The sequence below is a fragment of the Musca autumnalis genome, unplaced genomic scaffold, assembly GCF_047663935.1.
Source record: "Musca autumnalis isolate F117 unplaced genomic scaffold, ASM4766393v1 scaffold_2, whole genome shotgun sequence".
Classification (NCBI taxonomy): Eukaryota; Metazoa; Arthropoda; class Insecta; order Diptera; family Muscidae; genus Musca; species Musca autumnalis.
This window is the reverse complement of record NW_027411755.1, coordinates 216,644,737-216,669,769: the sequence shown is the minus strand read 5'-3', so window position 1 is coordinate 216,669,769 and position 25,033 is coordinate 216,644,737. Positions and strand designations below refer to the sequence as shown.

At 37.2% G+C, this 25,033-nt stretch overlaps 1 protein-coding gene across 2 annotated transcripts in view; it reads left to right on the top strand.

Annotated features, from left to right (window-relative positions):
- Nucleotides 1–25,033, top strand: part of LOC141395246 (uncharacterized) — a 365,020-nt gene that overhangs the window by 293,385 nt on the left and 46,602 nt on the right. The window contains exon 12 of one of the 2 annotated variants that reach the window (XM_073970876.1): nt 23,828–23,935. The exons of the other annotated variant lie outside the window; for it this stretch is intronic. Within the exon in view, the coding sequence (XP_073826977.1) occupies nt 23,828–23,935 (108 nt within the window). The remainder of the gene's footprint in view (nt 1–23,827; nt 23,936–25,033) is intronic. 2 annotated transcript variants of the gene reach the window in all.

The window sequence follows — 25,033 nt, the reverse complement described above, 5'->3', positions numbered from 1 at the left end:
CGCCTCATATATTTACAGAATGGAATGAAGTGGATTACCCTCTGTCTAGGACATTTGTTTTCTTCGTTTCTCTTCGCTGTAAAGATTAAAGGTAAACCCGAAAATTGATGATTGAACCTTTAATGATGAGCGAGGCCAGTCAAGCGTTAAGGGTTTGATTTAGTTGTAGGCAATTTAAAGTTTTCAAATTCTTTATCACAAGACAACAATTTGTTATGGTGTCAGTTAAACATTTTGAACTCAATATTTCTTGTAAGAAATTCGGGTGAAATAATGTCAAGGGTTTTGGTATTTCTTTTTTATAATTATATTTTTTGCTTTGCTTTCGTTTAATTGTGTTGTTTTTTCAGGTGTTGGTATGTTGTTGAAATTTTTTCGTGTTGGTATGTGAGCTATCTATAGGGGAAGAGGCAGGTGTTGAAAATATTTGTGTGTTTTCTTCAAAGAATGTTGAGGTTCAATGAATTTCACAATTTTTTTTCGTTCGTTACAATAATTGAATCCTTGTAGATTGTGGAAAATCTTGTAAGTCAACATTTTCAAGGTTCAAATATGTGCCCTATCATTGCAGTTGGACTATTTCCTATTAAGATGTTACGTGAAGTTATGTGTGATTGGTAATCAGGGGAGGGAAAGGGTAAGCGAATAAAACGATGGGACTACATAGAGAGTGAATAGGGTTTGTAAATTAAATATGGGTTGTAGATAAAATACTTTCTCATATTTCTTTCGATTAATTATAAAAAGGAATTATTTTATAAAATGGTATTCCCTAGATAGCAGACCTTCAAAAGGTCGCAATAATCGTGGATCTTTTAAACAATTTATGAGGTCTACGAAAGATCAGAAAACGCGAATTTTTACGGCATGTTTTGATGTAGTTGAAATGGTGTCGCGAATAAGGCACTCCATTCCCTAAATTTGAACAGCATGCGGAACCGATTCAAGGAATGACATCCTTTGCTCACATTTTAACAGCACCTGGATGTAGTTCAATGGGGTCGTGAAAAAGGCACTCCAATTTCTTACATTTTAAACGCATTTGGATGCGAAGATCAGGAAACTTGGACTTTTTAAAGAATTTTAGGAGACCTTTACAAGGACAATAAACGTGGATATTTTTTTTAAAGAATTTTAGGGGACCTCTAAATGCACAATAAATGTGGATTTTTAAAAAAAATTAGGAGACCTCTACAAGCACAATAAACGTGGACTTTTTAAAGAATTTTAGGTGACCTCTACAAGCACAATAAACGTTGATTTTTTAAAGAATTTTAGGAGACCTCTACAAGCACAATAAACGTGGATTTTTTAAAGAATTTTAGGAGACCTCTACAAGCACAATAAACGTGGATTTTTTAAGAATTTTAGGAGTCTTTTACAAGCACAATAAACGTGGATTTTTTAAAGAATTTTAGGAGACCTCTACAAGCACAATAAACGTGGATTTTTTAAAGAATTTTAGGAGACCTCTACAAGCACAATAAACGTGGATTTTTTAAAGAATTTTAGGAGTCTTTTACAAGCACAATAAACGTGGATTTTTTAAAGAATTTTAGGAGACCTCTACAAGCACAATAAACGTGGATTTTTTAAAGAATTTTAGGAGACCTCTACAAGCACAATAAACGTGGATTTTTTAAAGAATTTTAGGAAACCTCTACAAGCACAATAAACGTGGATTTTTTAAAGAACTTTAGGAGTCTTCTACAAGCACAATAAACGTGGATTTTTTAAAGAATTTTAGGAGACCTCTACAAGCACAATAAACGTGGATTTTTTAAAGAATTTTAGGAGTCTTCTACAAGCACAATAAACGTGGATTTTTTAAAAAATTTTAGGAGACCTCTACAAGCACAATAAACGTGGATTTTTTAAAGAATTTTAGGAGTCTTCTACAAGCACAATAAATTTGGATTTTTTAAACAATTTTAGGAGTCTTCTACAAGCACAATAAACGTGGATTTTTTAAAGAATTTTAGGAGACCTCTACAAGCACAATAAACGTGGATTTTTTAAAGAATTTTAGGAGTCTTCTACAAGCACAATAAACGTGGATTTTTTAAAGAATTTTAGGAGTCTTCTACAAGCACAATCAACGTGGATTTTTTAAAGAATTTTAGGAGTCTTCTACAAGCACAATAAACGTGGATTTTTTAAATAATTTTAGGAGACCTCTACAAGCACAATAAACGTGGATTTTTTAAAGAATTTTAGGAGACCTCTACAAGCACAATAAACGTGGATTTTTTAAAGAATTTTAGGAGACCTCTACAAGCACAATAAACGTGGATTTTTTAAAGAATTTTAGGAGACCTCTACAAGCACAATAAACGTGGATTTTTTAAAGAATTTTAGGAGGTCTCTCGAACATCAGAAACGTGGATTTTTTAAAGAATTTTAGGATACCTCTACAAGCACAATAAACGTGGATTTTTGTTAAATAAAACGTGGATTTTTCAAAGAATTTTAGGAGACCTCTATAAGCACAATAAACGTGGGTTTTTTAAATAAAACGTGGATTTTTCAAAGAAATTTAGGAGACCTCTATAAGCACAATAAACGTGGATTTTCTTAAATAAAATGTGGATTTTTCAAAGAATTTTAGGAGACCACTGCAGCCACAATAAATGTGATTTTTTTTTAAAGAGACTTATTTTTAGGAATTTTAGGAGATTTCTAGAAGATTAGAAAAGGTGGATTTTTTAAGAATTTTAGGAGGTTCCTGAAAGATCAGAAATCGTGGATTTTTAAGGGTCCTTGATTTCATTCCGTCTTCCTCCTGAATCGTACCATTGAAAATATACCATTGAACTTCCTTTAAAATCCAAAACCTCTTTTAAAGAGTGGAAAATCTATCTTGTTTAATATGTATCAAACAAACACCATAACAAAAACCTGTAACGCAACATAACACATCCACACGTATTGTGTATACGTTCGGACAACGTGGCCAAACAAAGCAATCCATCCATTACAATGGCTAATTTGTGTACGAGATTTAGTTGTTGTTATTGTTCCTCCTGTCATGCTTTTTCTGGCGGTCCTCCAATCTCTGTTCTCGTCAATCTCCTTGTCTCAAAGGAAACATCAAAAAACGAAAAAAAAAAAACTGAAATGTTCAAAGAAACGGAAGTTTCCCAAAGCCATATCCGTAGCAAATTGGTATTTGTTTCTTTTTTTTTTTGTCAAAAGTAAAGAATTTTGTTTTTTTACAACAATTGCTTGTTTCGTTGCCAAAGGCATCGGTGAAAAAGAAACAAAAAATCGAAATTATTCCATTGGTCCATTTTTTACAACATTGCTGGCTTCCCTTTGTAGAAATTCTTGGAGAGTTTTCATATTGCTACAACAAAGGAAGCTATTGCATCGAACAAATACGTTTGCTGAGTCTATACAGTCAGTGGACTGTGTAAACGTTGTTTGATTTCGCTATACCCTATACGCAGAAATTCAGTCTAGAATAGTCCACGCCTTGAAGAAAAAATTCAGTCTAGAATAGTCCACGCCTTGAAGAAAAAATTCAGTCTAGAATAGTCCACGCCTTGAAGAAAAAATTCAGTCTAGAATAGTCCACGCCTTGAAGAAAAAATTCAGTCTAGAATAGTCCACGCCTTGAAGAAAAAATTCAGTCTAGAATAGTCCACGCCTTGAAGAAAAAATTCAGTCTAGAATAGTCCACGCCTTGAAGAAAAAATTCAGTCTAGAATAGTCCACGCCTTGAAGAAAAAATTCAGTCTAGAATAGTCCACGCCTTGAAGAAAAAATTCAGTCTAGAATAGTCCACGCCTTGAAGAAAAAATTCAGTCTAGAATAGTCCACGCCTTGAAGAAAAAATTCAGTCTAGAATAGTCCACGCCTTGAAGAAAAAATTCAGTCTAGAATAGTCCACGCCTTGAAGAAAAAATTCAGTCTAGAATAGTCCACGCCTTGAAGAAAAAATTCAGTCTAGAATAGTCCACGCCTTGAAGAAAAAATTCAGTCTAGAATAGTCCACGCCTTGAAGAAAAAATTCAGTCTAGAATAGTCCACGCCTTGAAGAAAAAATTCAGTCTAGAATAGTCCACGCCTTGAAGAAAAAATTCAGTCTAGAATAGTCCACGCCTTGAAGAAAAAATTCAGTCTAGAATAGTCCACGCCTTGAAAAAAAAAATTCAGTCTAGAATAGTCCACGCCTTGAAGAAAAAATTCAGTCTAGAATAGTCCACGCCTTGAAGAAAAAATTCAGTCTAGAATAGTCCACGCCTTGAAGAAAAAATTCAGTCTAGAATAGTCCACGCCTTGAAGAAAAAATTCAGTCTAGAATAGTCCACGCCTTGAAGAAAAAATTCAGTCTAGAATAGTCCACGCCTTGAAGAAAAAATTCAGTCTAGAATAGTCCACGCCTTGAAGAAAAAATTCAGTCTAGAATAGTCCACGCCTTGAAGAAAAAATTCAGTCTAGAATAGTCCACGCCTTGAAGAAAAAATTCAGTCTAGAATAGTCCACGCCTTGAAGAAAAAATTCAGTCTAGAATAGTCCACGCCTTGAAGAAAAAATTCAGTCTAGAATAGTCCACGCCTTGAAGAAAAAATTCAGTCTAGAATAGTCCACGCCTTGAAGAAAAAATTCAGTCTAGAATAGTCCACGCCTTGAAGAAAAAATTCAGTCTAGAATAGTCCACGCCTTGAAGAAAAAATTCAGTCTAGAATAGTCCACGCCTTGAAGAAAAAATTCAGTCTAGAATAGTCCACGCCTTGAAGAAAAAATTCAGTCTAGAATAGTCCACGCCTTGAAGAAAAAATTCAGTCTAGAATAGTCCACGCCTTGAAGAAAAAATTCAGTCTAGAATAGTCCACGCCTTGAAGAAAAAATTCAGTCTAGAATAGTCCACGCCTTGAAGAAAAAATTCAGTCTAGAATAGTCCACGCCTTGAAGAAAAAATTCAGTCTAGAATAGTCCACGCCTTGAAGAAAAAATTCAGTCTAGAATAGTCCACGCCTTGAAGAAAAAATTCAGTCTAGAATAGTCCACGCCTTGAAGAAAAAATTCAGTCTAGAATAGTCCACGCCTTGAAGAAAAAATTCAGTCTAGAATAGTCCACGCCTTGAAGAAAAAATTCAGTCTAGAATAGTCCACGCCTTGAAGAAAAAATTCAGTCTAGAATAGTCCACGCCTTGAAGAAAAAATTCAGTCTAGAATAGTCCACGCCTTGAAGAAAAAATTCAGTCTAGAATAGTCCACGCCTTGAAGAAAAAATTCAGTCTAGAATAGTCCACGCCTTGAAGAAAAAATTCAGTCTAGAATAGTCCACGCCTTGAAGAAAAAATTCAGTCTAGAATAGTCCACGCCTTGAAGAAAAAATTCAGTCTAGAATAGTCCACGCCTTGAAGAAAAAATTCAGTCTAGAATAGTCCACGCCTTGAAGAAAAAATTCAGTCTAGAATAGTCCACGCCTTGAAGAAAAAATTCAGTCTAGAATAGTCCACGCCTTGAAGAAAAAATTCAGTCTAGAATAGTCCACGCCTTGAAGAAAAAATTCAGTCTAGAATAGTCCACGCCTTGAAGAAAAAATTCAGTCTAGAATAGTCCACGCCTTGAAGAAAAAATTCAGTCTAGAATAGTCCACGCCTTGAAGAAAAAATTCAGTCTAGAATAGTCCACGCCTTGAAGAAAAAATTCAGTCTAGAATAGTCCACGCCTTGAAGAAAAAATTCAGTCTAGAATAGTCCACGCCTTGAAGAAAAAATTCAGTCTAGAATAGTCCACGCCTTGAAGAAAAAATTCAGTCTAGAATAGTCCACGCCTTGAAGAAAAAATTCAGTCTAGAATAGTCCACGCCTTGAAGAAAAAATTCAGTCTAGAATAGTCCACGCCTTGAAGAAAAAATTCAGTCTAGAATAGTCCACGCCTTGAAGAAAAAATTCAGTCTAGAATAGTCCACGCCTTGAAGAAAAAATTCAGTCTAGAATAGTCCACGCCTTGAAGAAAAAATTCAGTCTAGAATAGTCCACGCCTTGAAGAAAAAATTCAGTCTAGAATAGTCCACGCCTTGAAGAAAAAATTCAGTCTAGAATAGTCCACGCCTTGAAGAAAAAATTCAGTCTAGAATAGTCCACGCCTTGAAGAAAAAATTCAGTCTAGAATAGTCCACGCCTTGAAGAAAAAATTCAGTCTAGAATAGTCCACGCCTTGAAGAAAAAATTCAGTCTAGAATAGTCCACGCCTTGAAGAAAAAATTCAGTCTAGAATAGTCCACGCCTTGAAGAAAAAATTCAGTCTAGAATAGTCCACGCCTTGAAGAAAAAATTCAGTCTAGAATAGTCCACGCCTTGAAGAAAAAATTCAGTCTAGAATAGTCCACGCCTTGAAGAAAAAATTCAGTCTAGAATAGTCCACGCCTTGAAGAAAAAATTCAGTCTAGAATAGTCCACGCCTTGAAGAAAAAATTCAGTCTAGAATAGTCCACGCCTTGAAGAAAAAATTCAGTCTAGAATAGTCCACGCCTTGAAGAAAAAATTCAGTCTAGAATAGTCCACGCCTTGAAGAAAAAATTCAGTCTAGAATAGTCCACGCCTTGAAGAAAAAATTCAGTCTAGAATAGTCCACGCCTTGAAGAAAAAATTCAGTCTAGAATAGTCCACGCCTTGAAGAAAAAATTCAGTCTAGAATAGTCCACGCCTTGAAGAAAAAATTCAGTCTAGAATAGTCCACGCCTTGAAGAAAAAATTCAGTCTAGAATAGTCCACGCCTTGAAGAAAAAATTCAGTCTAGAATAGTCCACGCCTTGAAGAAAAAATTCAGTCTAGAATAGTCCACGCCTTGAAGAAAAAATTCAGTCTAGAATAGTCCACGCCTTGAAGAAAAAATTCAGTCTAGAATAGTCCACGCCTTGAAGAAAAAATTCAGTCTAGAATAGTCCACGCCTTGAAGAAAAAATTCAGTCTAGAATAGTCCACGCCTTGAAGAAAAAATTCAGTCTAGAATAGTCCACGCCTTGAAGAAAAAATTCAGTCTAGAATAGTCCACGCCTTGAAGAAAAAATTCAGTCTAGAATAGTCCACGCCTTGAAGAAAAAATTCAGTCTAGAATAGTCCACGCCTTGAAGAAAAAATTCAGTCTAGAATAGTCCACGCCTTGAAGAAAAAATTCAGTCTAGAATAGTCCACGCCTTGAAGAAAAAATTCAGTCTAGAATAGTCCACGCCTTGAAGAAAAAATTCAGTCTAGAATAGTCCACGCCTTGAAGAAAAAATTCAGTCTAGAATAGTCCACGCCTTGAAGAAAAAATTCAGTCTAGAATAGTCCACGCCTTGAAGAAAAAATTCAGTCTAGAATAGTCCACGCCTTGAAGAAAAAATTCAGTCTAGAATAGTCCACGCCTTGAAGAAAAAAGTCAGTCTAGAATAGTCCACGCCTTGAAGAAAAAATTCAGTCTAGAATAGTCCACGCCTTGAAGAAAAAATTCAGTCTAGAATAGTCCACGCCTTGAAGAAAAAATTCAGTCTAGAATAGTCCACGCCTTGAAGAAAAAATTCAGTCTAGAATAGTCCACGCCTTGAAGAAAAAATTCAGTCTAGAATAGTCCACGCCTTGAAGAAAAAATTCAGTCTAGAATAGTCCACGCCTTGAAGAAAAAATTCAGTCTAGAATAGTCCACGCCTTGAAGAAAAAATTCAGTCTAGAATAGTCCACGCCTTGAAGAAAAAATTCAGTCTAGAATAGTCCACGCCTTGAAGAAAAAATTCAGTCTAGAATAGTCCACGCCTTGAAGAAAAAATTCAGTCTAGAATAGTCCACGCCTTGAAGAAAAAATTCAGTCTAGAATAGTCCACGCCTTGAAGAAAAAATGCAGTCTAGAATAGTCCACGCCTTGAAGAAAAAATGCAGTCTAGAATAGTCCACGCCTTGAAGAAAAAATTCAGTCTAGAATAGTCCTCGCCTTGAAGAAAAAATTCAGTCTAGAATAGTCCACGCCTTGAAGAAAAAATTCAGTCTAGAATAGTCCACGCCTTGAAGAAAAAATTCAGTCTAGAATAGTCCACGCCTTGAAGAAAAAATTCAGTCTAGAATAGTCCACGCCTTGAAGAAAAAATTCAGTCTAGAATAGTCCACGCCTTGAAGAAAAAATTCAGTCTAGAATAGTCCACGCCTTGAAGAAAAAGTTCAGTCTACGATAGTCCACGCCTTGAAGAAAAAATTCAGTCTACGATAGTCCACGCCTTGAAGAAAAAATTCAGTCTACGATAGTCCACGCCTTGAAGAAAAAATTCAGTCTAGAATAGTCCACGCCTTGAAGAAAAAATTCAGTCTAGAATAGTCCACGCCTTGAAGAAAAAATTCAGTCTAGAATAGTCCACGCCTTGAAGAAAAAATTCAGTCTAGAATAGTCCACGCCTTGAAGAAAAAATTCAGTCTAGAATAGTCCACGCCTTGAAGAAAAAATTCAGTCTAGAATAGTCCACGCCTTGAAGAAAAAATTCAGTCTAGAATAGTCCACGCCTTGAAGAAAAAATGCAGTCTAGAATAGTCCACGCCTTGAAGAAAAAATTCAGTCTAGAATAGTCCACGCCTTGAAGAAAAAATTCAGTCTAGAATAGTCCAAGCCTTGAAGAAAAAATTCAGTCTAGAATAGTCCACGCCTTGAAGAAAAAATTCAGTCCAGAATAGTCCACGCCTTGAAGAAAAAATTCAGTCTAGAATAGTCCACGCCTTGAAGAAAAAATTCAGTCCAGAATAGTCCACGCATTGAAGAAAAAATTCAGTCTAGAATAGTCCACGCCTTGAAGAAAAAATTCAGTCCAGAATAGTCCACGCCTTGAAGAAAAAATTCAGTCTAGAATAGTCCATGCCTTGAAGAAAAAGTTCAGTCTAGAATAGTCCACGCCTTGAAGAAAAAATTCAGTCCAGAATAGTCCACGCCTTGAAGAAAAAATTCAGTCTAGAATAGTCCACGCCTTGAAGAAAAAATTCAGTATAGAATAGTCGAAGCTTGAAGAAAAAATTCAGTCTAGAATAGTCGAAGCTTGAAGAAAAAATTCAGTCTAGAATAGTCCACGGCTTGAAGAAAAAATTCAGTCTAGAATAGTCCACTCCTTGAAGAAAAAATTCAGTATAGAATAGTCCACGCCTTGAAGAAAAAATTCAGTCTAGAATAGTCCACGCCTTGAAGAAAAAGTTCAGTCTAGAATAGTCCACGCCTTGAAGAAAAATTCAGTCCAGAATAGTCCACGCCTTGAAAAAAAAATTCAGTCTAGAATAGTCCACGCCTTGAAGAAAAAATTCAGTATAGAATAGTCCACGCCTTGAAGAAAAAATGCAGTCTAGAATAGTCCACGCCTTGAAGAAAAAATGCAGTCTAGAATAGTCCACGCCTTGAAGAAAAAATTCAGTCTAGAATAGTCCACGCCTTGAAGAAAAAATTCAGTCTAGAATAGTCCACGCCTTGAAGAAAAAATTCAGTCTAGAATAGTCCACGCCTTGAAGAAAAAATTCAGTCTAGAATAGTCCACGCCTTGAAGAAAAAATTCAGTCTAGAATAGTCCACGCCTTGAAGAAAAAATTCAGTCTAGAATAGTCCACGCCTTGAAGAAAAAATTCAGTCTAGAATAGTCCACGCCTTGAAGAAAAAATTCAGTCTAGAATAGTCCACGCCTTGAAGAAAAAATTCAGTCTAGAATAGTCCACGCCTTGAAGAAAAAATTCAGTCTAGAATAGTCCACGCCTTGAAGAAAAAATTCAGTCCAGGATAGTCCACGCCTTGAAGAAAAAATTCAGTCTAGAATAGTCCACGCCTTGAAGAAAAAATTCAGTCTAGAATAGTCCACGCCTTGAAGAAAAAATTCAGTCTAGAATAGTCCACGCCTTGAAGAAAAAATTCAGTCTAGAATAGTCCACGCCTTGAAGAAAAAATTCAGTCTAGAATAGTCCACGCCTTGAAGAAAAAATTCAGTCCAGGATAGTCCACGCCTTGAAGAAAAAATTCAGTCTAGAATAGTCCACGCCTTGAAGAAAAAATTCAGTCTAGAATAGTCCACGCCTTGAAGAAAAAATTCAGTCTAGAATAGTCCACGCCTTGAAGAAAAAATTCAGTCTAGAATAGTCCACGCCTTGAAGAAAAAATTCAGTCTAGAATAGTCCACGCCTTGAAGAAAAAGTTCAGTCTACGATAGTCCACGCCTTGAAGAAAAAATTCAGTCTACGATAGTCCACGCCTTGAAGAAAAAATTCAGTCTACGATAGTCCACGCCTTGAAGAAAAAATTCAGTCTAGAATAGTCCACGCCTTGAAGAAAAAATTCAGTCTAGAATAGTCCACGCCTTGAAGAAAAAATTCAGTCTAGAATAGTCCACGCCTTGAAGAAAAAATTCAGTCTAGAATAGTCCACGCCTTGAAGAAAAAATTCAGTCTAGAATAGTCCACGCCTTGAAGAAAAAATTCAGTCTAGAATAGTCCACGCCTTGAAGAAAAAATTCAGTCTAGAATAGTCCACGCCTTGAAGAAAAAATGCAGTCTAGAATAGTCCACGCCTTGAAGAAAAAATTCAGTCTAGAATAGTCCACGCCTTGAAGAAAAAATTCAGTCTAGAATAGTCCAAGCCTTGAAGAAAAAATTCAGTCTAGAATAGTCCACGCCTTGAAGAAAAAATTCAGTCCAGAATAGTCCACGCCTTGAAGAAAAAATTCAGTCTAGAATAGTCCACGCCTTGAAGAAAAAATTCAGTCCAGAATAGTCCACGCATTGAAGAAAAAATTCAGTCTAGAATAGTCCACGCCTTGAAGAAAAAATTCAGTCCAGAATAGTCCACGCCTTGAAGAAAAAATTCAGTCTAGAATAGTCCATGCCTTGAAGAAAAAGTTCAGTCTAGAATAGTCCACGCCTTGAAGAAAAAATTCAGTCCAGAATAGTCCACGCCTTGAAGAAAAAATTCAGTCTAGAATAGTCCACGCCTTGAAGAAAAAATTCAGTATAGAATAGTCGAAGCTTGAAGAAAAAATTCAGTCTAGAATAGTCGAAGCTTGAAGAAAAAATTCAGTCTAGAATAGTCCACGGCTTGAAGAAAAAATTCAGTCTAGAATAGTCCACTCCTTGAAGAAAAAATTCAGTATAGAATAGTCCACGCCTTGAAGAAAAAATTCAGTCTAGAATAGTCCACGCCTTGAAGAAAAAGTTCAGTCTAGAATAGTCCACGCCTTGAAGAAAAATTCAGTCCAGAATAGTCGAAGCTTGAAGAAAAAATTCAGTCTAGAATAGTCGAAGCTTGAAGAAAAAATTCAGTCTAGAATAGTCCACGCCTTGAAAAAAAAATTCAGTCTAGAATAGTCCACGCCTTGAAGAAAAAATTCAGTATAGAATAGTCCACGCCTTGAAGAAAAAATTCAGTCTAGAATAGTCCACGCCTTGAAGAAAAAGTTCAGTCTAGAATAGTCCACGCCTTGAAGAAAAAATTCAGTCCAGAATAGACCACGCCTTGAAGAAAAAATTCAGTCTAGAATAGTCCACGCCTTGAAGAAAAAATTCAGTCTAGAATAGTCGAAGCTTGAAGAAAAAATTCAGTATAGAATAGTCCACGCCTTGAAGAAGAAAACAATCAGTCTAGAATAGTCCACGCCTTGAAGAAAAATTTCAGTTTAGAATAGGCCACACCTTGAAGAAAAAATTCAGTCCAGAATAGTCCACGTCTTGAAGAAAAAACTCAGTCTAAAATAGTCCACGCCTTGAAGAAAAAATTCAGTCTAGAATAGTCCACGCCTTGAAGAAAAAATTCAGTCTAGAATAGTCCACGCCTTGAAGAAAAAATTCAGTCTAGAATAGTCCACGCCTTGAAGAAAAAATTCAGTCTAGAATAGTCCACGCCTTGAAGAAAAAATTCAGTCTAGAATAGTCCACGCCTTGAAGAAAAAATTCAGTCTAGAATAGTCCACGCCTTGAAGAAAAAATTCAGTCTAGAATAGTCCACGCCTTGAAGAAAAAATTCAGTCTAGAATAGTCCACGCCTTGAAGAAAAAATTCAGTCTAGAATAGTCCACGCCTTGAAGAAAAAATTCAGTCTAGAATAGTCCACGCCTTGAAGAAAAAATTCAGTCTAGAATAGTCCACGCCTTGAAGAAAAAATTCAGTCTAGAATAGTCCACGCCTTGAAGAAAAAATTCAGTCTAGAATAGTCCACGCCTTGAAGAAAAAATGCAGTCTAGAATAGTCGACGCCTTGAAGAAAAAGTTCAGTCTAGAATAGTCCACGCCTTGAAGAAAAAATTCAGTCCAGAATAGTACACGCCTTGAAGAAAAAAATCAGTCTAGAATAGTCCACGCATTGAAGAAAAAATTCAGTCTAGAATAGTCCACGCCTTGAAGAAAAAATTCAGTCTAGGATAGTCCACGCCTTGAAGAAAAAATTCAGTCCAGAATAGTCCACGCCTTGAAGAAAAAATTCAGTCTAGAATAGTCCACGCCTTGAAGAAAAAATTCAGTATAGAATAGTCGAAGCTTGAAGAAAAAATTCAGTCTAGAATAGTCGAAGCTCGAAGAAAAAATTCAGTCTAGAATAGTCCACGGCTTGAAGAAAAAATTCAGTCTAGAATAGTCCACTCCTTGAAGAAAAAATTCAGTCCAGAATAGTCCACGCCTTGAAGAAAAAATTCAGTCTAGAATAGTCCACGCCTTGAAGAAAAAATTCAGTCCAGAATAGTCCACGCCTTGAAGAAAAAATTCAGTATAGAATAGTCCACGCCTTGAAGAAAAAATTCAGTCTAGAATAGTCCACGCCTTGAAGAAAAAGTTCAGTCTAGAATAGTCCACGCCTTGAAGAAAAAATTCAGTATAGAATAGTCCACGCCTTGAAGAAAAAATTCAGTCTAGAATAGTCCACGCCTTGAAGAAAAAGTTCAGTCTAGAATAGTCCACGCCTTGAAGAAAAAATTCAGTCTAGAATAGTCCACGCCTTGAAGAAAAAATTCAGTCTAGAATAGTCCACGCCTTGAAGAAAAAATTCAGTCTAGAATAGTCCACGCCTTGAAGAAAAAATTCAGTCCAGAATAGTCCACGCCTTGAAGAAAAAATTCAGTCTAGAATAGTCCACGCCTTGAAGAAAAAATTCAGTCTAGAATAGTCCACGCCTTGAAGAAAAAATTCAGTCTAGAATAGTCCACGCCTTGAAGAAAAAATTCAGTCTAGAATAGTCCACGCCTTGAAGAAAAAATTCAGTCTAGGATAGTCCACGCCTTGAAGAAAAAATTCAGTCTAGAATAGTCCACGCCTTGAAGAAAAAATTCAGTCTAGAATAGTCCACGCCTTGAAGAAAAAATGCAGTCTAGAATAGTCCACGCCTTGAAGAAAAAATTCAGTCTAGAATAGTCCACGCCTTGAAGAAAAAATTCAGTCTAGAATAGTCCACGCCTTGAAGAAAAAATTCAGTCTAGAATAGTCCACGCCTTGAAGAAAAAATTCAGTCTAGAATAGTCCACGCCTTGAAGAAAAAATTCAGTCTAGAATAGTCCACGCCTTGAAGAAAAAATTCAGTCTAGAATAGTCCACGCCTTGAAGAAAAAATTCAGTCTAGAATAGTCCACGCCTTGAAGAAAAAATTCAGTCTAGAATAGTCCACGCCTTGAAGAAACAAAAATTAGTCTAGAATAGTCCACGCCTTGAAGAACGAATTCAGTCTAGAAGAGTCCACGCCTTGAAGAAAAAAATCAGTCTATAATAGTCCACGCCTTGAAGAAAAAATTCAGTCTAGAATAGTCCACGCCTTGAAGAAAAAATTCAGTCTAGAGTAGTCCACGCCTTGAAGAAAAAATTCAGTCTAGAATAGACCACGCCTTGAAGAAACAAAAATTAGTCTAGAATAGTCCACGCCTTGAAGAACGAATTCAGTCTAGAAGAGTCCACGCCTTGAAGAAAAAATTCAGTGTAGAATAGTCCACGCCTTGAAGAAAAATTTCAGTCTAGAATAGTCCACGCCTTGAAGAAAAAATTCAGTCTAGAATAGTCCACGCCTTGAAGAAAAAATTCAGTATGGGATAGTCCACGCCTTGAAGAAAAAATACAGTTTGGGATAGTCCACGCCTTGTAGAAAAAATTCATTCTGGGATAGTCCACGGCTTGAAGAAAAAATTCAGTATGGTATAGTCCACGCCTTGAAGAAAAAATTCAGTCTGGGATAGTCCACGCCTTGAAGAAAAATTCAGTATGGGATAGTCCACGCCTTGAAGAAAAAATACAGTCTGGGATAGTCCACGCCTTGAAGAAAAAATTCATTCTGGGATAGTCCACGGCTTGAAGAAAAAATTCAGTATGGTATAGTCCACGCCTTGAAGAAAAAATACAGTCTGGGATAGTCCACGCCTTGAAGAAAAAATTCATTCTGGGATAGTCCAAGCCTTGAAGAAAAAATTCAGTCTGGGATAGTCCACGCCTTGAAGAAAAAATTCAGTCTGGGATAGTCCACGCCTTGAAGAAAAAATTCAGTCTGGGATAGAATAGTCTACGCCTTGGCTGCAACAGTTGAGCATCTGCTGCCAGTAAGGCAGGCGATTAGTTATTGTCGTACCCTATTGTCGTTGCCTTCTACGAATAAAGGTATTAAAATGTCGACTTAGCCCTTACTTGTGTTTGTTTGCAAAGCTACATCAAATTCCTTTAGCGCCATATAGCATAACAAAAAGCTATAGATACCAGACCTTTTTTGTTTGAACAATTGTTAATTTAAAAACTTGAAATACAATTCAGTGAGCAATTAAAGATTGAAGCCTGTAATGTGACAAAATGAGTAGAATTCGTATAAAAAATCAGTTAGTGAAATAAAAAAAAACAATGTAATACAAACTGCGTGTAACTAACTTAAAATAAATTTTATTTATTGATTGCTGTTAATTTGTATTGCAGCAAATAACATTTGTCGAAAAATATTTTATTAACCCAATTGAAGTGAAAGCAACTCGTTTTCAATGTTCTTAATTTTGTTTTCTTATTCTTGTTCATCTTGCTGTTATTCTCCTTCCCTGAATTCAACATGACCCGTTAACTTGCCGCCAATCACATCTGTGTCATTTTTGTCGAATATTAACCTTTTTGTGCAATGAAACGTTAATCAACGTTCGCAATGCAAACGAACTACTGCTGAAGAAACATCATTACCCCCCATTTCTCTGGTGAATATTCCTCATCTTTACGATTTATTACACTCCATTTCATTTCGTAAGGTTAAATGTTTTTTTTTTTTTTTTTTTTGAATAAAAATGTTGTTGTTTTTCGTGTATATTTCTGAAATAATTGGCAAAGTTTTATGAACAGCTCGGGAAATGCTAAGAAAGAAAAAAAAAACACAAATAAAAACGTTAAAAATAGTCCGAGAGTATTGAAGGACCACCAAGTAGTTAAGAAGTATTTTTAACAATTCCGAATGTTGTTTTTTGTTGTTTTGCGTTCTTTTCGTTGGCCATAATAAAAAAAAATCCAAGCAATTTGCTGACCGTTGTTGAACGTTAACATTTCTTTTTGTATTGGCCTATATTGTCCAGCACAGTGTTTGTAAATATAATTAGATATGTACGTAAGTGTGTTTTATTATAAAATAAGCGGGCCACAAAAATTTAATGTTCATGGGTCTATAAGAAAAAAAATAAATATTCATTTGATAAAGTGCTCAACACCGACTCGTAGACCCTGGCGACGACTCCGAAACCCTTTTTTGAACATTTAACATAGCTGAAGCTAAGGTTTAGCTTTTATAACACGCGATTTGTGATACACATTATAGGCTTTTGGATAAAATGAAATGTTTTTTTTGGACGCAGCCTAAAATATTGGTCTAAAAAGTTAATTTACGTGGGAGGTGTGGCTACATTTATGTAAACAAGAAAAAAATTATCAGTCGGATTTGCCGACAAAGGCCTCTGTGAATTGAAACAAATTTTTCCAATAAAAAAAGTATGTATTTAGGGGGGTCTTCAGAATTTAGAATAAAATATCAAACGTTTTGCGAGGGAGGTAACAAAAGCAATGGACCGACATAGTCCATTTTGGAAGTGTGTCTTATTTCCGTTGTCATTCCTCTCGGTAAGACCATTATATCAGGAAACATGGACTTGCCCACGAAAAACATCATATCGCTGTAAACAGGCCTACTAGGAGTACCTTCGGTAAAAATTTCCCAAGGATTCTCGCACAGACCCTTAACCGCACTTAAACAAAATTGTTGATCACTTGTGTGGGTGGTACCCTAGGGAATGGACCGATAAGGTCCAGATCAAGATCCCACGTTTGGACCAAAGCGGTTGCTCCGTTTATCAGATATTGTTCTTACCATTTCAGCGATTATTTTTCGAACTTTTGTGGGGGAGGTAACGGAAGGAGTGAACCTATAAGCACCATCTTCGAATTTTATATAATATTCGAAGAAATATTACGATATACAAAGTGTCGACCAACGCAGTATTCGGTTCGGGTGTTGTCGCGCACACCAGCCACTACACATGCTGGTTTTACGTTTTCTTTACAGTTTTCGGATAATTTTTTCAAGAAGTATGGTCTTGCCACTGACAAACTTATACCATCATAATAAGGGGACTTATCATTCCCGGGAAACGGGAATCACAAAATTTTAATTCCCTAGAATTTCCCGACTGTTGGGCCAAAGATATTCTCCTTTCCAATTTTGGCATTGAAATAGCCTACAATAATTTTAATGTCAAGGGCAGGGCAACGGTTATAAGTTTCTTCTAAGCGCTCGTAAAATATATCTTTGGTCTGTTCGTCCTTGTCTTCAGTGGGAGCATGAGCGCAAATAAAGCTGATGTTGAAGAATTTTGCTTTTAATTCTAATTTTCTAATTGCAGCGAGTCTTTTATTCACTGGGGTGAAGCTGGATACCAGATTTTTTAACCTCCGACCAACTACAAATCCGCAACCAAACTCATGCTTTGTGTAATGGCAGCTATAATACAGTGCGTATCCTTTAGGTGTTGTTGTGACGCCTTTCCCAATCCATCGTATTTCCTGTATGGCAGTAATGTCGGCCTTGTACTTTTCCAATGCCAATGCGTAAACTGCACCTTCTCTATAGAGAGTGCGAACATTCCAGGTGCAGATCATGTTTTGCGGGGTTCGTCAACTTTAGAGGTGTTTGTTTTTCTTTTCTTTCGTTTTTCCACAGTAGGCTGCTTTTTCTAGGGGAGGGTTATAACCCGACGCCCAAACCCAAGTTTTTAACGTTCTTATGGGTAAACGTGCGGCACATGATATCTCACTACCTTTAACGGGTGTTAAAGGCAGCTCCCCAGATGACACCACGGGAAGGTCAGTGTCCACTTGAGATGAAAGAGGGACCAAGATAAATCCTGGGCTGTGCCATGTTAAAGTTGGTCAGGACTGTTCTTGGTATCTTCCATCCCCTACGTCACCCTTCCATAATGAAATAAATCCCAACGGGATTTTAATTTCAGAATAATATGCAATTTTACAAGAATGAAATAAATCCCCAAATTTATTTTTGGAGATTTATTTCATTTCCAATATTGGGGAGTTATTTCATAATGAAATATGTCCCCAAAGTTTTATATGAAATAAATCACCAGAAATATGAAATGAATCCCCAAAACTTAAAATTATAGTTGTTCTTGTTTGTGTATACAATTTTGGGGATTTATTTGATTTTCAGTTTGGGGACTTATTTCATTGTGGATTTATTTCGTAACGCCGTTTCGAACGACTTGAATTTTAGAAATTAATGACTTCCCCTAGAAAATAATTTTAGTATTCTCTACATTGTCACAACAAGAGGTAGCAGCCTTAATCTGCTTTAAAGTAGGTTCCTGAAGACCGACATAATCCACTGGATAAAAAACTTTTGCGATTGAGTTACCGTAAGGCGTTCTGCCATATAGGTCTTCTTGGAATTTTACAGTTTTCGGATAATTTTTTCAAGAAGTATGGTCTTGCCACTGACAAATCTTATACCATCATAATAAGGGGACTTATCATTCCCGGGAAACGGGAATCACAAAATTTTAATTCCTTAGAATCCGGGATTTCATGGGAAATTTTTAAAATACGAGGGTGTATCAATATTTCCGCGATTTTTCCATCTTTCCACATAGTTATATGAAAAACAACACCAGTTGCATACAGTACCATTTGTTAGAGACCCAGAGCCAGAGCTGACGCTATTTCGATCATCATATATTGTTGTGGGCTTATTTAGAACCTAAAGATCTAGCCGTTCATCGATCGACCAAAAAAGTCTAAATTTCAATTGTTGGGTTAAAAAAACTGACTATAAAACCAGCAAAAAAAAAAATCGATCTATCGACTAGATTCTGATGTCCTTGATAGCCTCAAACTGTACGAGAATCTGTTTGTTAGTTTTCGAGCTAGAGTTGGTACCGACTTCAAAATTTAATTTCGAGAAAATCACTTTTTTATTATTTTCTATGTATAATACACAAGAATGCATACAAACACAAGAATTTTCCCATTCCAATTTCATATCTTAGGCAATAATGTTACGAAATAAGTCCCCAAACTGATATTGAAATAAGTCCCCCAATCCAATTTGGGACGTTACTTCATAATGAAATACTTACTTAGCTGACCCATTACAGAACATTTGTTCCATAAGCCGAACAGAGAAAAGATCTCCAACTCTCTCTGTTAAGTGCTTCGCTTTCTGGAATACCGCGCCTTGTCATCTCTTCATCCACTTTGTGCCATCTATTCTTTGGCCTGCCAATTCTGCGTGCACCGCCATGCGGCCCGAATTTATACGCATTTTTTAGCGGGTTCATCATCGCTCATTCTTATGATATGGCCTAGCCAACACAATCGTTGCATCTCGATACGTTTATCTATACTGATGTCGATGTATAGCAGATACAGCTCGTGGTTCAATATTCACCGTCAACGCAAATAGGCCCGTAGAAGAAATTTCCTCTCAAACACACCAACCACTGCCTTGTCTGCTTCCGCAAGTACCCAGGCTTCTGCGCTATACATCAGCACGGGTAGTATCAGTGTTTTGTAAAGCGTTATTTTTGTTTGACGAGTTGTGGCTTTATTCTTAAACTGCTTACTTAGCCCGAAGTAGCATCTGTTTGCAAACACCATTCTTCTTCGTATTTCACAACTGATGTTGTTGGTTGTGTTTACGGCCATGCTGAGGTAGACGAAGTCCCCAACTACTTCAACATTATAGGAAGCAACGTCAACAGTTGGTCCGATCTCTATGGACGCATTGCGCGACGACACCATTAACTTTGTCTTCTCGCCGTTTACCACCAGACCCACTTTTGCAGATTCTCTTTCGACTTTTTCAAAGGTATCAGTTACTTCCTTTACCGATCGACCTATGATGTCAAAGTCATCGGCATAAGCAAGTAACATATGGCTGTTTGTATATATTGTGCCACTTGTTTTCACCTTCGCATCTCGTATAACCTTTTCCAGCAGAATGTTGAAAAGATCACACGAGAGGCCATCACCTTGTCTGAAACCTATTTTGGTAACAAACTCTTCGGAGAGGTTCTTTCCTATTTTAACTGACGATCGAGTATCCGTTAATGTCGTTCTACAAAGCAGGATGAGCTTTGCAGGGATACCGGATTCAGACATGGCTTGGAATACCTTTGAACGTAGGGGGCTGTCGAAGGCTGCTTTGTAATCAACAAAAATGTGGTTAGTGTCGATCTAGATCTCTTGGGACTTCTCCAGGAATTGCCGCAGGGTAAAAATCTGGTCAATGGTGGATTTGTCAGGTCTAAAGCCGCCTTGGTATGGCCCAATAATTTCATTGACCATAGGCTTTAGTCGTTCGCACATTATCCCTGACACTATATTGTAGGCAATAGGGAGAAAACTTATGCCCCTATAGTTAGACTGTATTATCTACTTTCTTGTGGACAGGGCACAAGATGCTCAGGTTCCAATCGTTGGGCACTCGTTCCTCCTGCCAGATGGTGCTACACCTTATCAGCGTGTCGCCTCCGGTTTTGAACAGCTCGGCTGGTAAGCCATCGGCTCCTGTTGCCTTATTATTCTTCAGCCGACTTATTGCTGTCTTTACCTCATCTTGGCTGGGAGGTATACATTCAATACCATCTTCTGGGATTAGATCTGTGGCATCTTCGCCGTCTTCGCTACTATCGGATACCAACAGTTTGGCGATATGTTCTTTCCATATCCTGAGCACAATATATGTATCAGTTACCAAATTACCTTGCTGGTCTCTACAGAAGGATGTGCCTGTACCAAAGCCATCAGTTTGATGTTTCACTCTTTGGTAGAACTTTCGAACTTCATTCTGGCTCTTGTACATCTCGACTTTTTCACACTCCCGTCTTTCCATTTCTCTCTTTTTCCTGCGGAAAAGACGTTTCTCCTCTCTCCTTTTCTCCCGATACCTCTCTCGTGCGCTACGTTGCTGCTGATTGCAGAGTAGCCCTATATGCCGCATTTTTCTCTTCGGTAGCAGCACGACACTCCTAGTCATACCATGGACTCCTAGGTGGAAGTTTTTGGTATCCAAGTATGGATTTTGCGGCTGTTTGCATGTTCATGCTTTATTTGCAACGTTTAGACGGGTACGTACCTTTGATGGAACAAGGTAGTGGTCCGAATCTATGTTTGCTCCTTGGAATGATCGTATATCCAACACGCCACGGTGTGCCTTAACCAAATTTAAATGGAAGGTGCTTACACCTGGGAAGTTTTTTAGATTCTGAAACTACAATGCTCATAGATGAGAAATATCAAGAAACAAAAAAAAAATCGCCGGAGGGATTTTCAAATAAATCGCGATTTAAGTTCACATTTTTAGGGGTTCTTTAGGTTTTCACGATTTGGCTTAGAAACCGCGAGTCCTATGTAAATGGGCCTAAAGAAAATGTTGTAGCTGTGAAAATTCTCCACGAGACTGACCTTTATGATATTTTCAAAGGTTTTACCGTTTTTGAGATATAGAAGTTCAAATTGAGACAATGCACTGTATCGCCTCCTTATAAAACAATATCATGCTCAGTGCGCCTTAACTAACTTTTGATGAAAACCGCTTACACATGGGAAGATTTCGCGGATTCTGAAACAGAAAGGTTCATAGATAAGAAAAACAAAAAAAGCAGAAAAAATCGCCGGAGTGATTTTTAAATAAATCGCGATCAAAATTCACAATTTTAGGGTTTTTTTTAGGTTTTCACGATTTTGCTTGGAAACCGTAAGTCGTATCGAAATGAGACTAAAGAAAATGTTGAAGCTGTGAAAATTCTCTACAAGACTGGCCTTTAGGTTTTTTCGTAGGTTTTACAATTTTTGAGATATAGAAGTTCAGTTCAAATTTTTAGGTTTTTATCTTAAGTCTTCAAGATTTTGCTTGGAAACTGCAAGTCATATCAAAATGAGACTGGATGATTCATTTTTTCCTAGGTTGTACCATTTTCAAGATATATAAGTTTAATTTGGGAAATAGCAGTAATGACATTTTTTATAAGGAGGCTATACAGTCAGTGTATTGTCTCAATTTGAACTTCTATATATCAAAAACCATAAAACCTACGAAAATATCATAAAGGTCAAACTTGTGGGGAACTTTCACAGCTACAACATTTTCTTTAGGCCCATTTACATAGGACTCGCGGTTTCTAAGCCAAATCGTGAAAACCTAAAGAACCCCTAAATATGTGAACATAAATCGCAATTTATTAGAAAATCCTTCCGGCGATTTTTTTTTTGTTTCTTGATATTTCTCATCTATGAGCATTGTGGGTTCAGAATCTGCAAAAACTTCCCAGGTGTAAGCACCTTCCATTTAAATTTGGTTAAGGCACACCGTGACGCTCGATGAATGTCTTCCATCTATCACAACATTATCAATTTGATTACTTGTTCTTTGATCTGGAGATAGCCAGATGCCCTTATAAATATCGAGATGCTTAAATCTGGTACTGCTAACTACCATGTTTTTTGCAGATGCAAAGTCTATCAGCCTCATACCATTGTCAGATGTTTCACTGTGGAGACTGAATTTCCCGACTGTTGGGCCAAAGATATTATCCTTTCCAATTTTGGCATTAAAATCGCCTAGAATAATTTTAATGTCATGGGCAGGGCAACGGTCATAAGTTTCTTCCAAGCGCTCGTAAAATATATGTTTGGTCTGTTCGTCCTTGTCTCCAGTGGGAGCATGAGCGCAAATAAAGCTGATGTTGAAAAATTTTGCTTTTAATCTAATTGCAGCGAGTCTGTCATTCACCTCCGACCAACTGCAAATCCGCAACCAAACTCATGCTTTGTGTCATGGCAGCTATAATGCAGTGCGTTACCTTTAGGTGTTGTTTTGACGCCTCTCCCAATCCATCGTATTTCCTGTATGTCAATAATGTCGGCCGTGTTCTTTTCAAGTACATCTGCCAATGCGTAAACTGCACCTTCTCTATAGAGAGTGCGAGCATTCCAGGTGCAGATTCGCAGATCATGTTTTGCGGGGTTCGTCAACTTTAGAAGTGTTTGTTTTTCTTTTCTTTCGTTTTTTCATAGTAGGCTGCTTTTTCTAGGGGAGGGTTACTAACCCGACGCCCAAACCCAAGTTTTTAACGTCGTGTCCTAATCGAAAGCCTTAAACTGAACTTATGCGAACCGTTTTTACTATTGTGGGTGTCACACCAGTGAGTGGACCGATATAGTCCATATTCGAACGGGATCTAACTTTGAAAAGTTTGAATGAAATCGGTGTCCCGTTCAGGAACTATCATGTGCACCAACCAGACCTCATAAAAGTGGGTATACAAACAATGTCCAACTTAAACGGTATCTCAAAACGCGTGTTGAATGCACAAGCTAATATTCTTGGGAGAAAATTTTAAATATTCCAGTATATAAAGACCGTTCCATTGCGTTGCGGAGCTGTCGCAAAAGTAATTATAGGCATCCTTGTTTTTTCATTGTTTTCAGAAGCCTTTAATAAATGTATGCATGTTCAACAGCGAAAACCCCCAACACTGCATTGCAAAAAAACCTAGGAATTTTCCGTAAAAATGAATGAAATAAAAGTTTGCGAAGAAAGAGATGCCATCGGTAGAATAAATGTAAAAAACGCACAACAAAACAGCAGAGCACAGCAATGGGAAAATTGTTAATATTCTACGAGCAACATCAGAGACGTTAGCTAGCCATCAGCAACATGTAAAGTGGAGGTGGTGGCAATGATGCTGCTGTTGATGATGATAACGATGATGAAAGAACACGTTGTCCCTCTTTTGGGGCTAGGCCACTTGAACTACAAATTATACATGTAGGGAAATTTACATACATCTGCACACATACACACATTCTCTCGAATGCATAAGGGATGGGTGTACATGTGCATATGTGTGTGTGTTCCAAAGGATGTCAGAGGCCATATGGATGCATTTTAAGGGACTGGACGAACGATACTGCATAAAAACATTTAAGAATTAAAATATTACACCAAATAACGACAGCAAGCAAAAGTTAAAGATGCATGAATCCTGATGTGGTGCTAAACTGTGAAATGCCATTGATAAAAAACAATAACATTTTTTTAAATAATGTTACAAACGTATTGCAATTTTGCTGTGGCTGTATCATTGGCCATGCCACTTGCATGGTTGGTTGATTTTAAAGCATCTTTCTCTCTCTTTCGATTTTGTTTTTCATTTATATATCTAATATTTTCATCTTTTAGTTTTGTTTGAGTTTTATTTTTGTGAATTTCTTAACAAACTTTTTTCTTTATTTTCTTGATTTTTTCTCTATTTTCTTTTCTGTGCTATTGTCATGACTGGCTGGTTGGCTGCTTGAATGTGTGCGTGCGTCTGTCGGTGTCGGTGTGTTCTCAAACTACAGGGTGTAGAGTCAACATTTTTTCCCAGTCGTATGAAAAAATATCCCAGTGGTTTGTTAACTTCAATACCGGCAGTGGATTTGTCTGTCATACCGAGCTCTATGCTAATGGTAATGTATGGCATGCCTTTATACTTTGACACTGTTATTGTTGTTGTTGGTGGTGTTATGCTGCATCTCCAATCCCTTACCCCTGAATTGCCTTTATAATAACCATGCTCTCCCCTAGAGCCTGATGTAGTGTAGTTTTGTAGAAGCCACAAACTAGGTTTCACAAACATGACAAACAATTTTAACATTTTATGTATGTCCTACCCGCACGTAACATTTTCCCCTCCCGTTTTGCTTGGCTAACCGCACTTGTAAACAAGAACAACAACAATAGCATTAAAAGTTCCTCTGCACCCCCTTTTCTCCTTAGTTGACTAACTTACTCCAACTACTACCACTACACGCTACTTATTATTGACTGCATGCCTTTAAGTTTAGTTTTACTCCCACAAGTAATATCGTTGTTGTGTGTAGTTGTTTTTGTTGTTGTTGTTGCTGTTGTCAAATGACAAATCGAGGTTGCCGATGTTAAGAATTGCAAGAGGAAATTAAAGAAAACAAATTTCTAGAGAGGTTATTGTGTGGGCCCATGTACACACATACATATACTGCGTTAGTGTGTGTGCCTGCTTTTGTATAGAAATGTGTATATTCGCCAAGAACTAACCATGAACTGTATTATACAACAATTATCCATAGGGATAATACTGTTCGGCATACTTTGAATTTATCTGCATGCAAAAGGGTGTGTCTCAAAACGGGTGTTACGGTTTTGGGTATTTGATTAAAGTAAAATGTTTAATTTATACGCCTTATTAGCTGGTTCATTATCGCTCATTCTTATTACATGGCCTAGTCAACGCAATCGCTGCATCTCGATACGTGTAACTATATTGATGTCGTTGTATAGCAGATACAGCTCGTGGTTCATACGACGTCGATATTCACCGTCAACGCAGATTGGTCCGTAGATCTTTCGAAGAATTTTTCTCTCAAACACGCCAAGCACTGCCTTATCTGCTTGCGCAAGTAACCAGGCTTCGGAACCGTACATCAGCACGGGTAGTATCAGTGTTTTGTAAAGCGTTATTTTTGTTTGACGAGTTGTGGCTTTGTTTTTGAATTTCTTACTTAAGCCAAAGTAGCATCTGTTGGCCA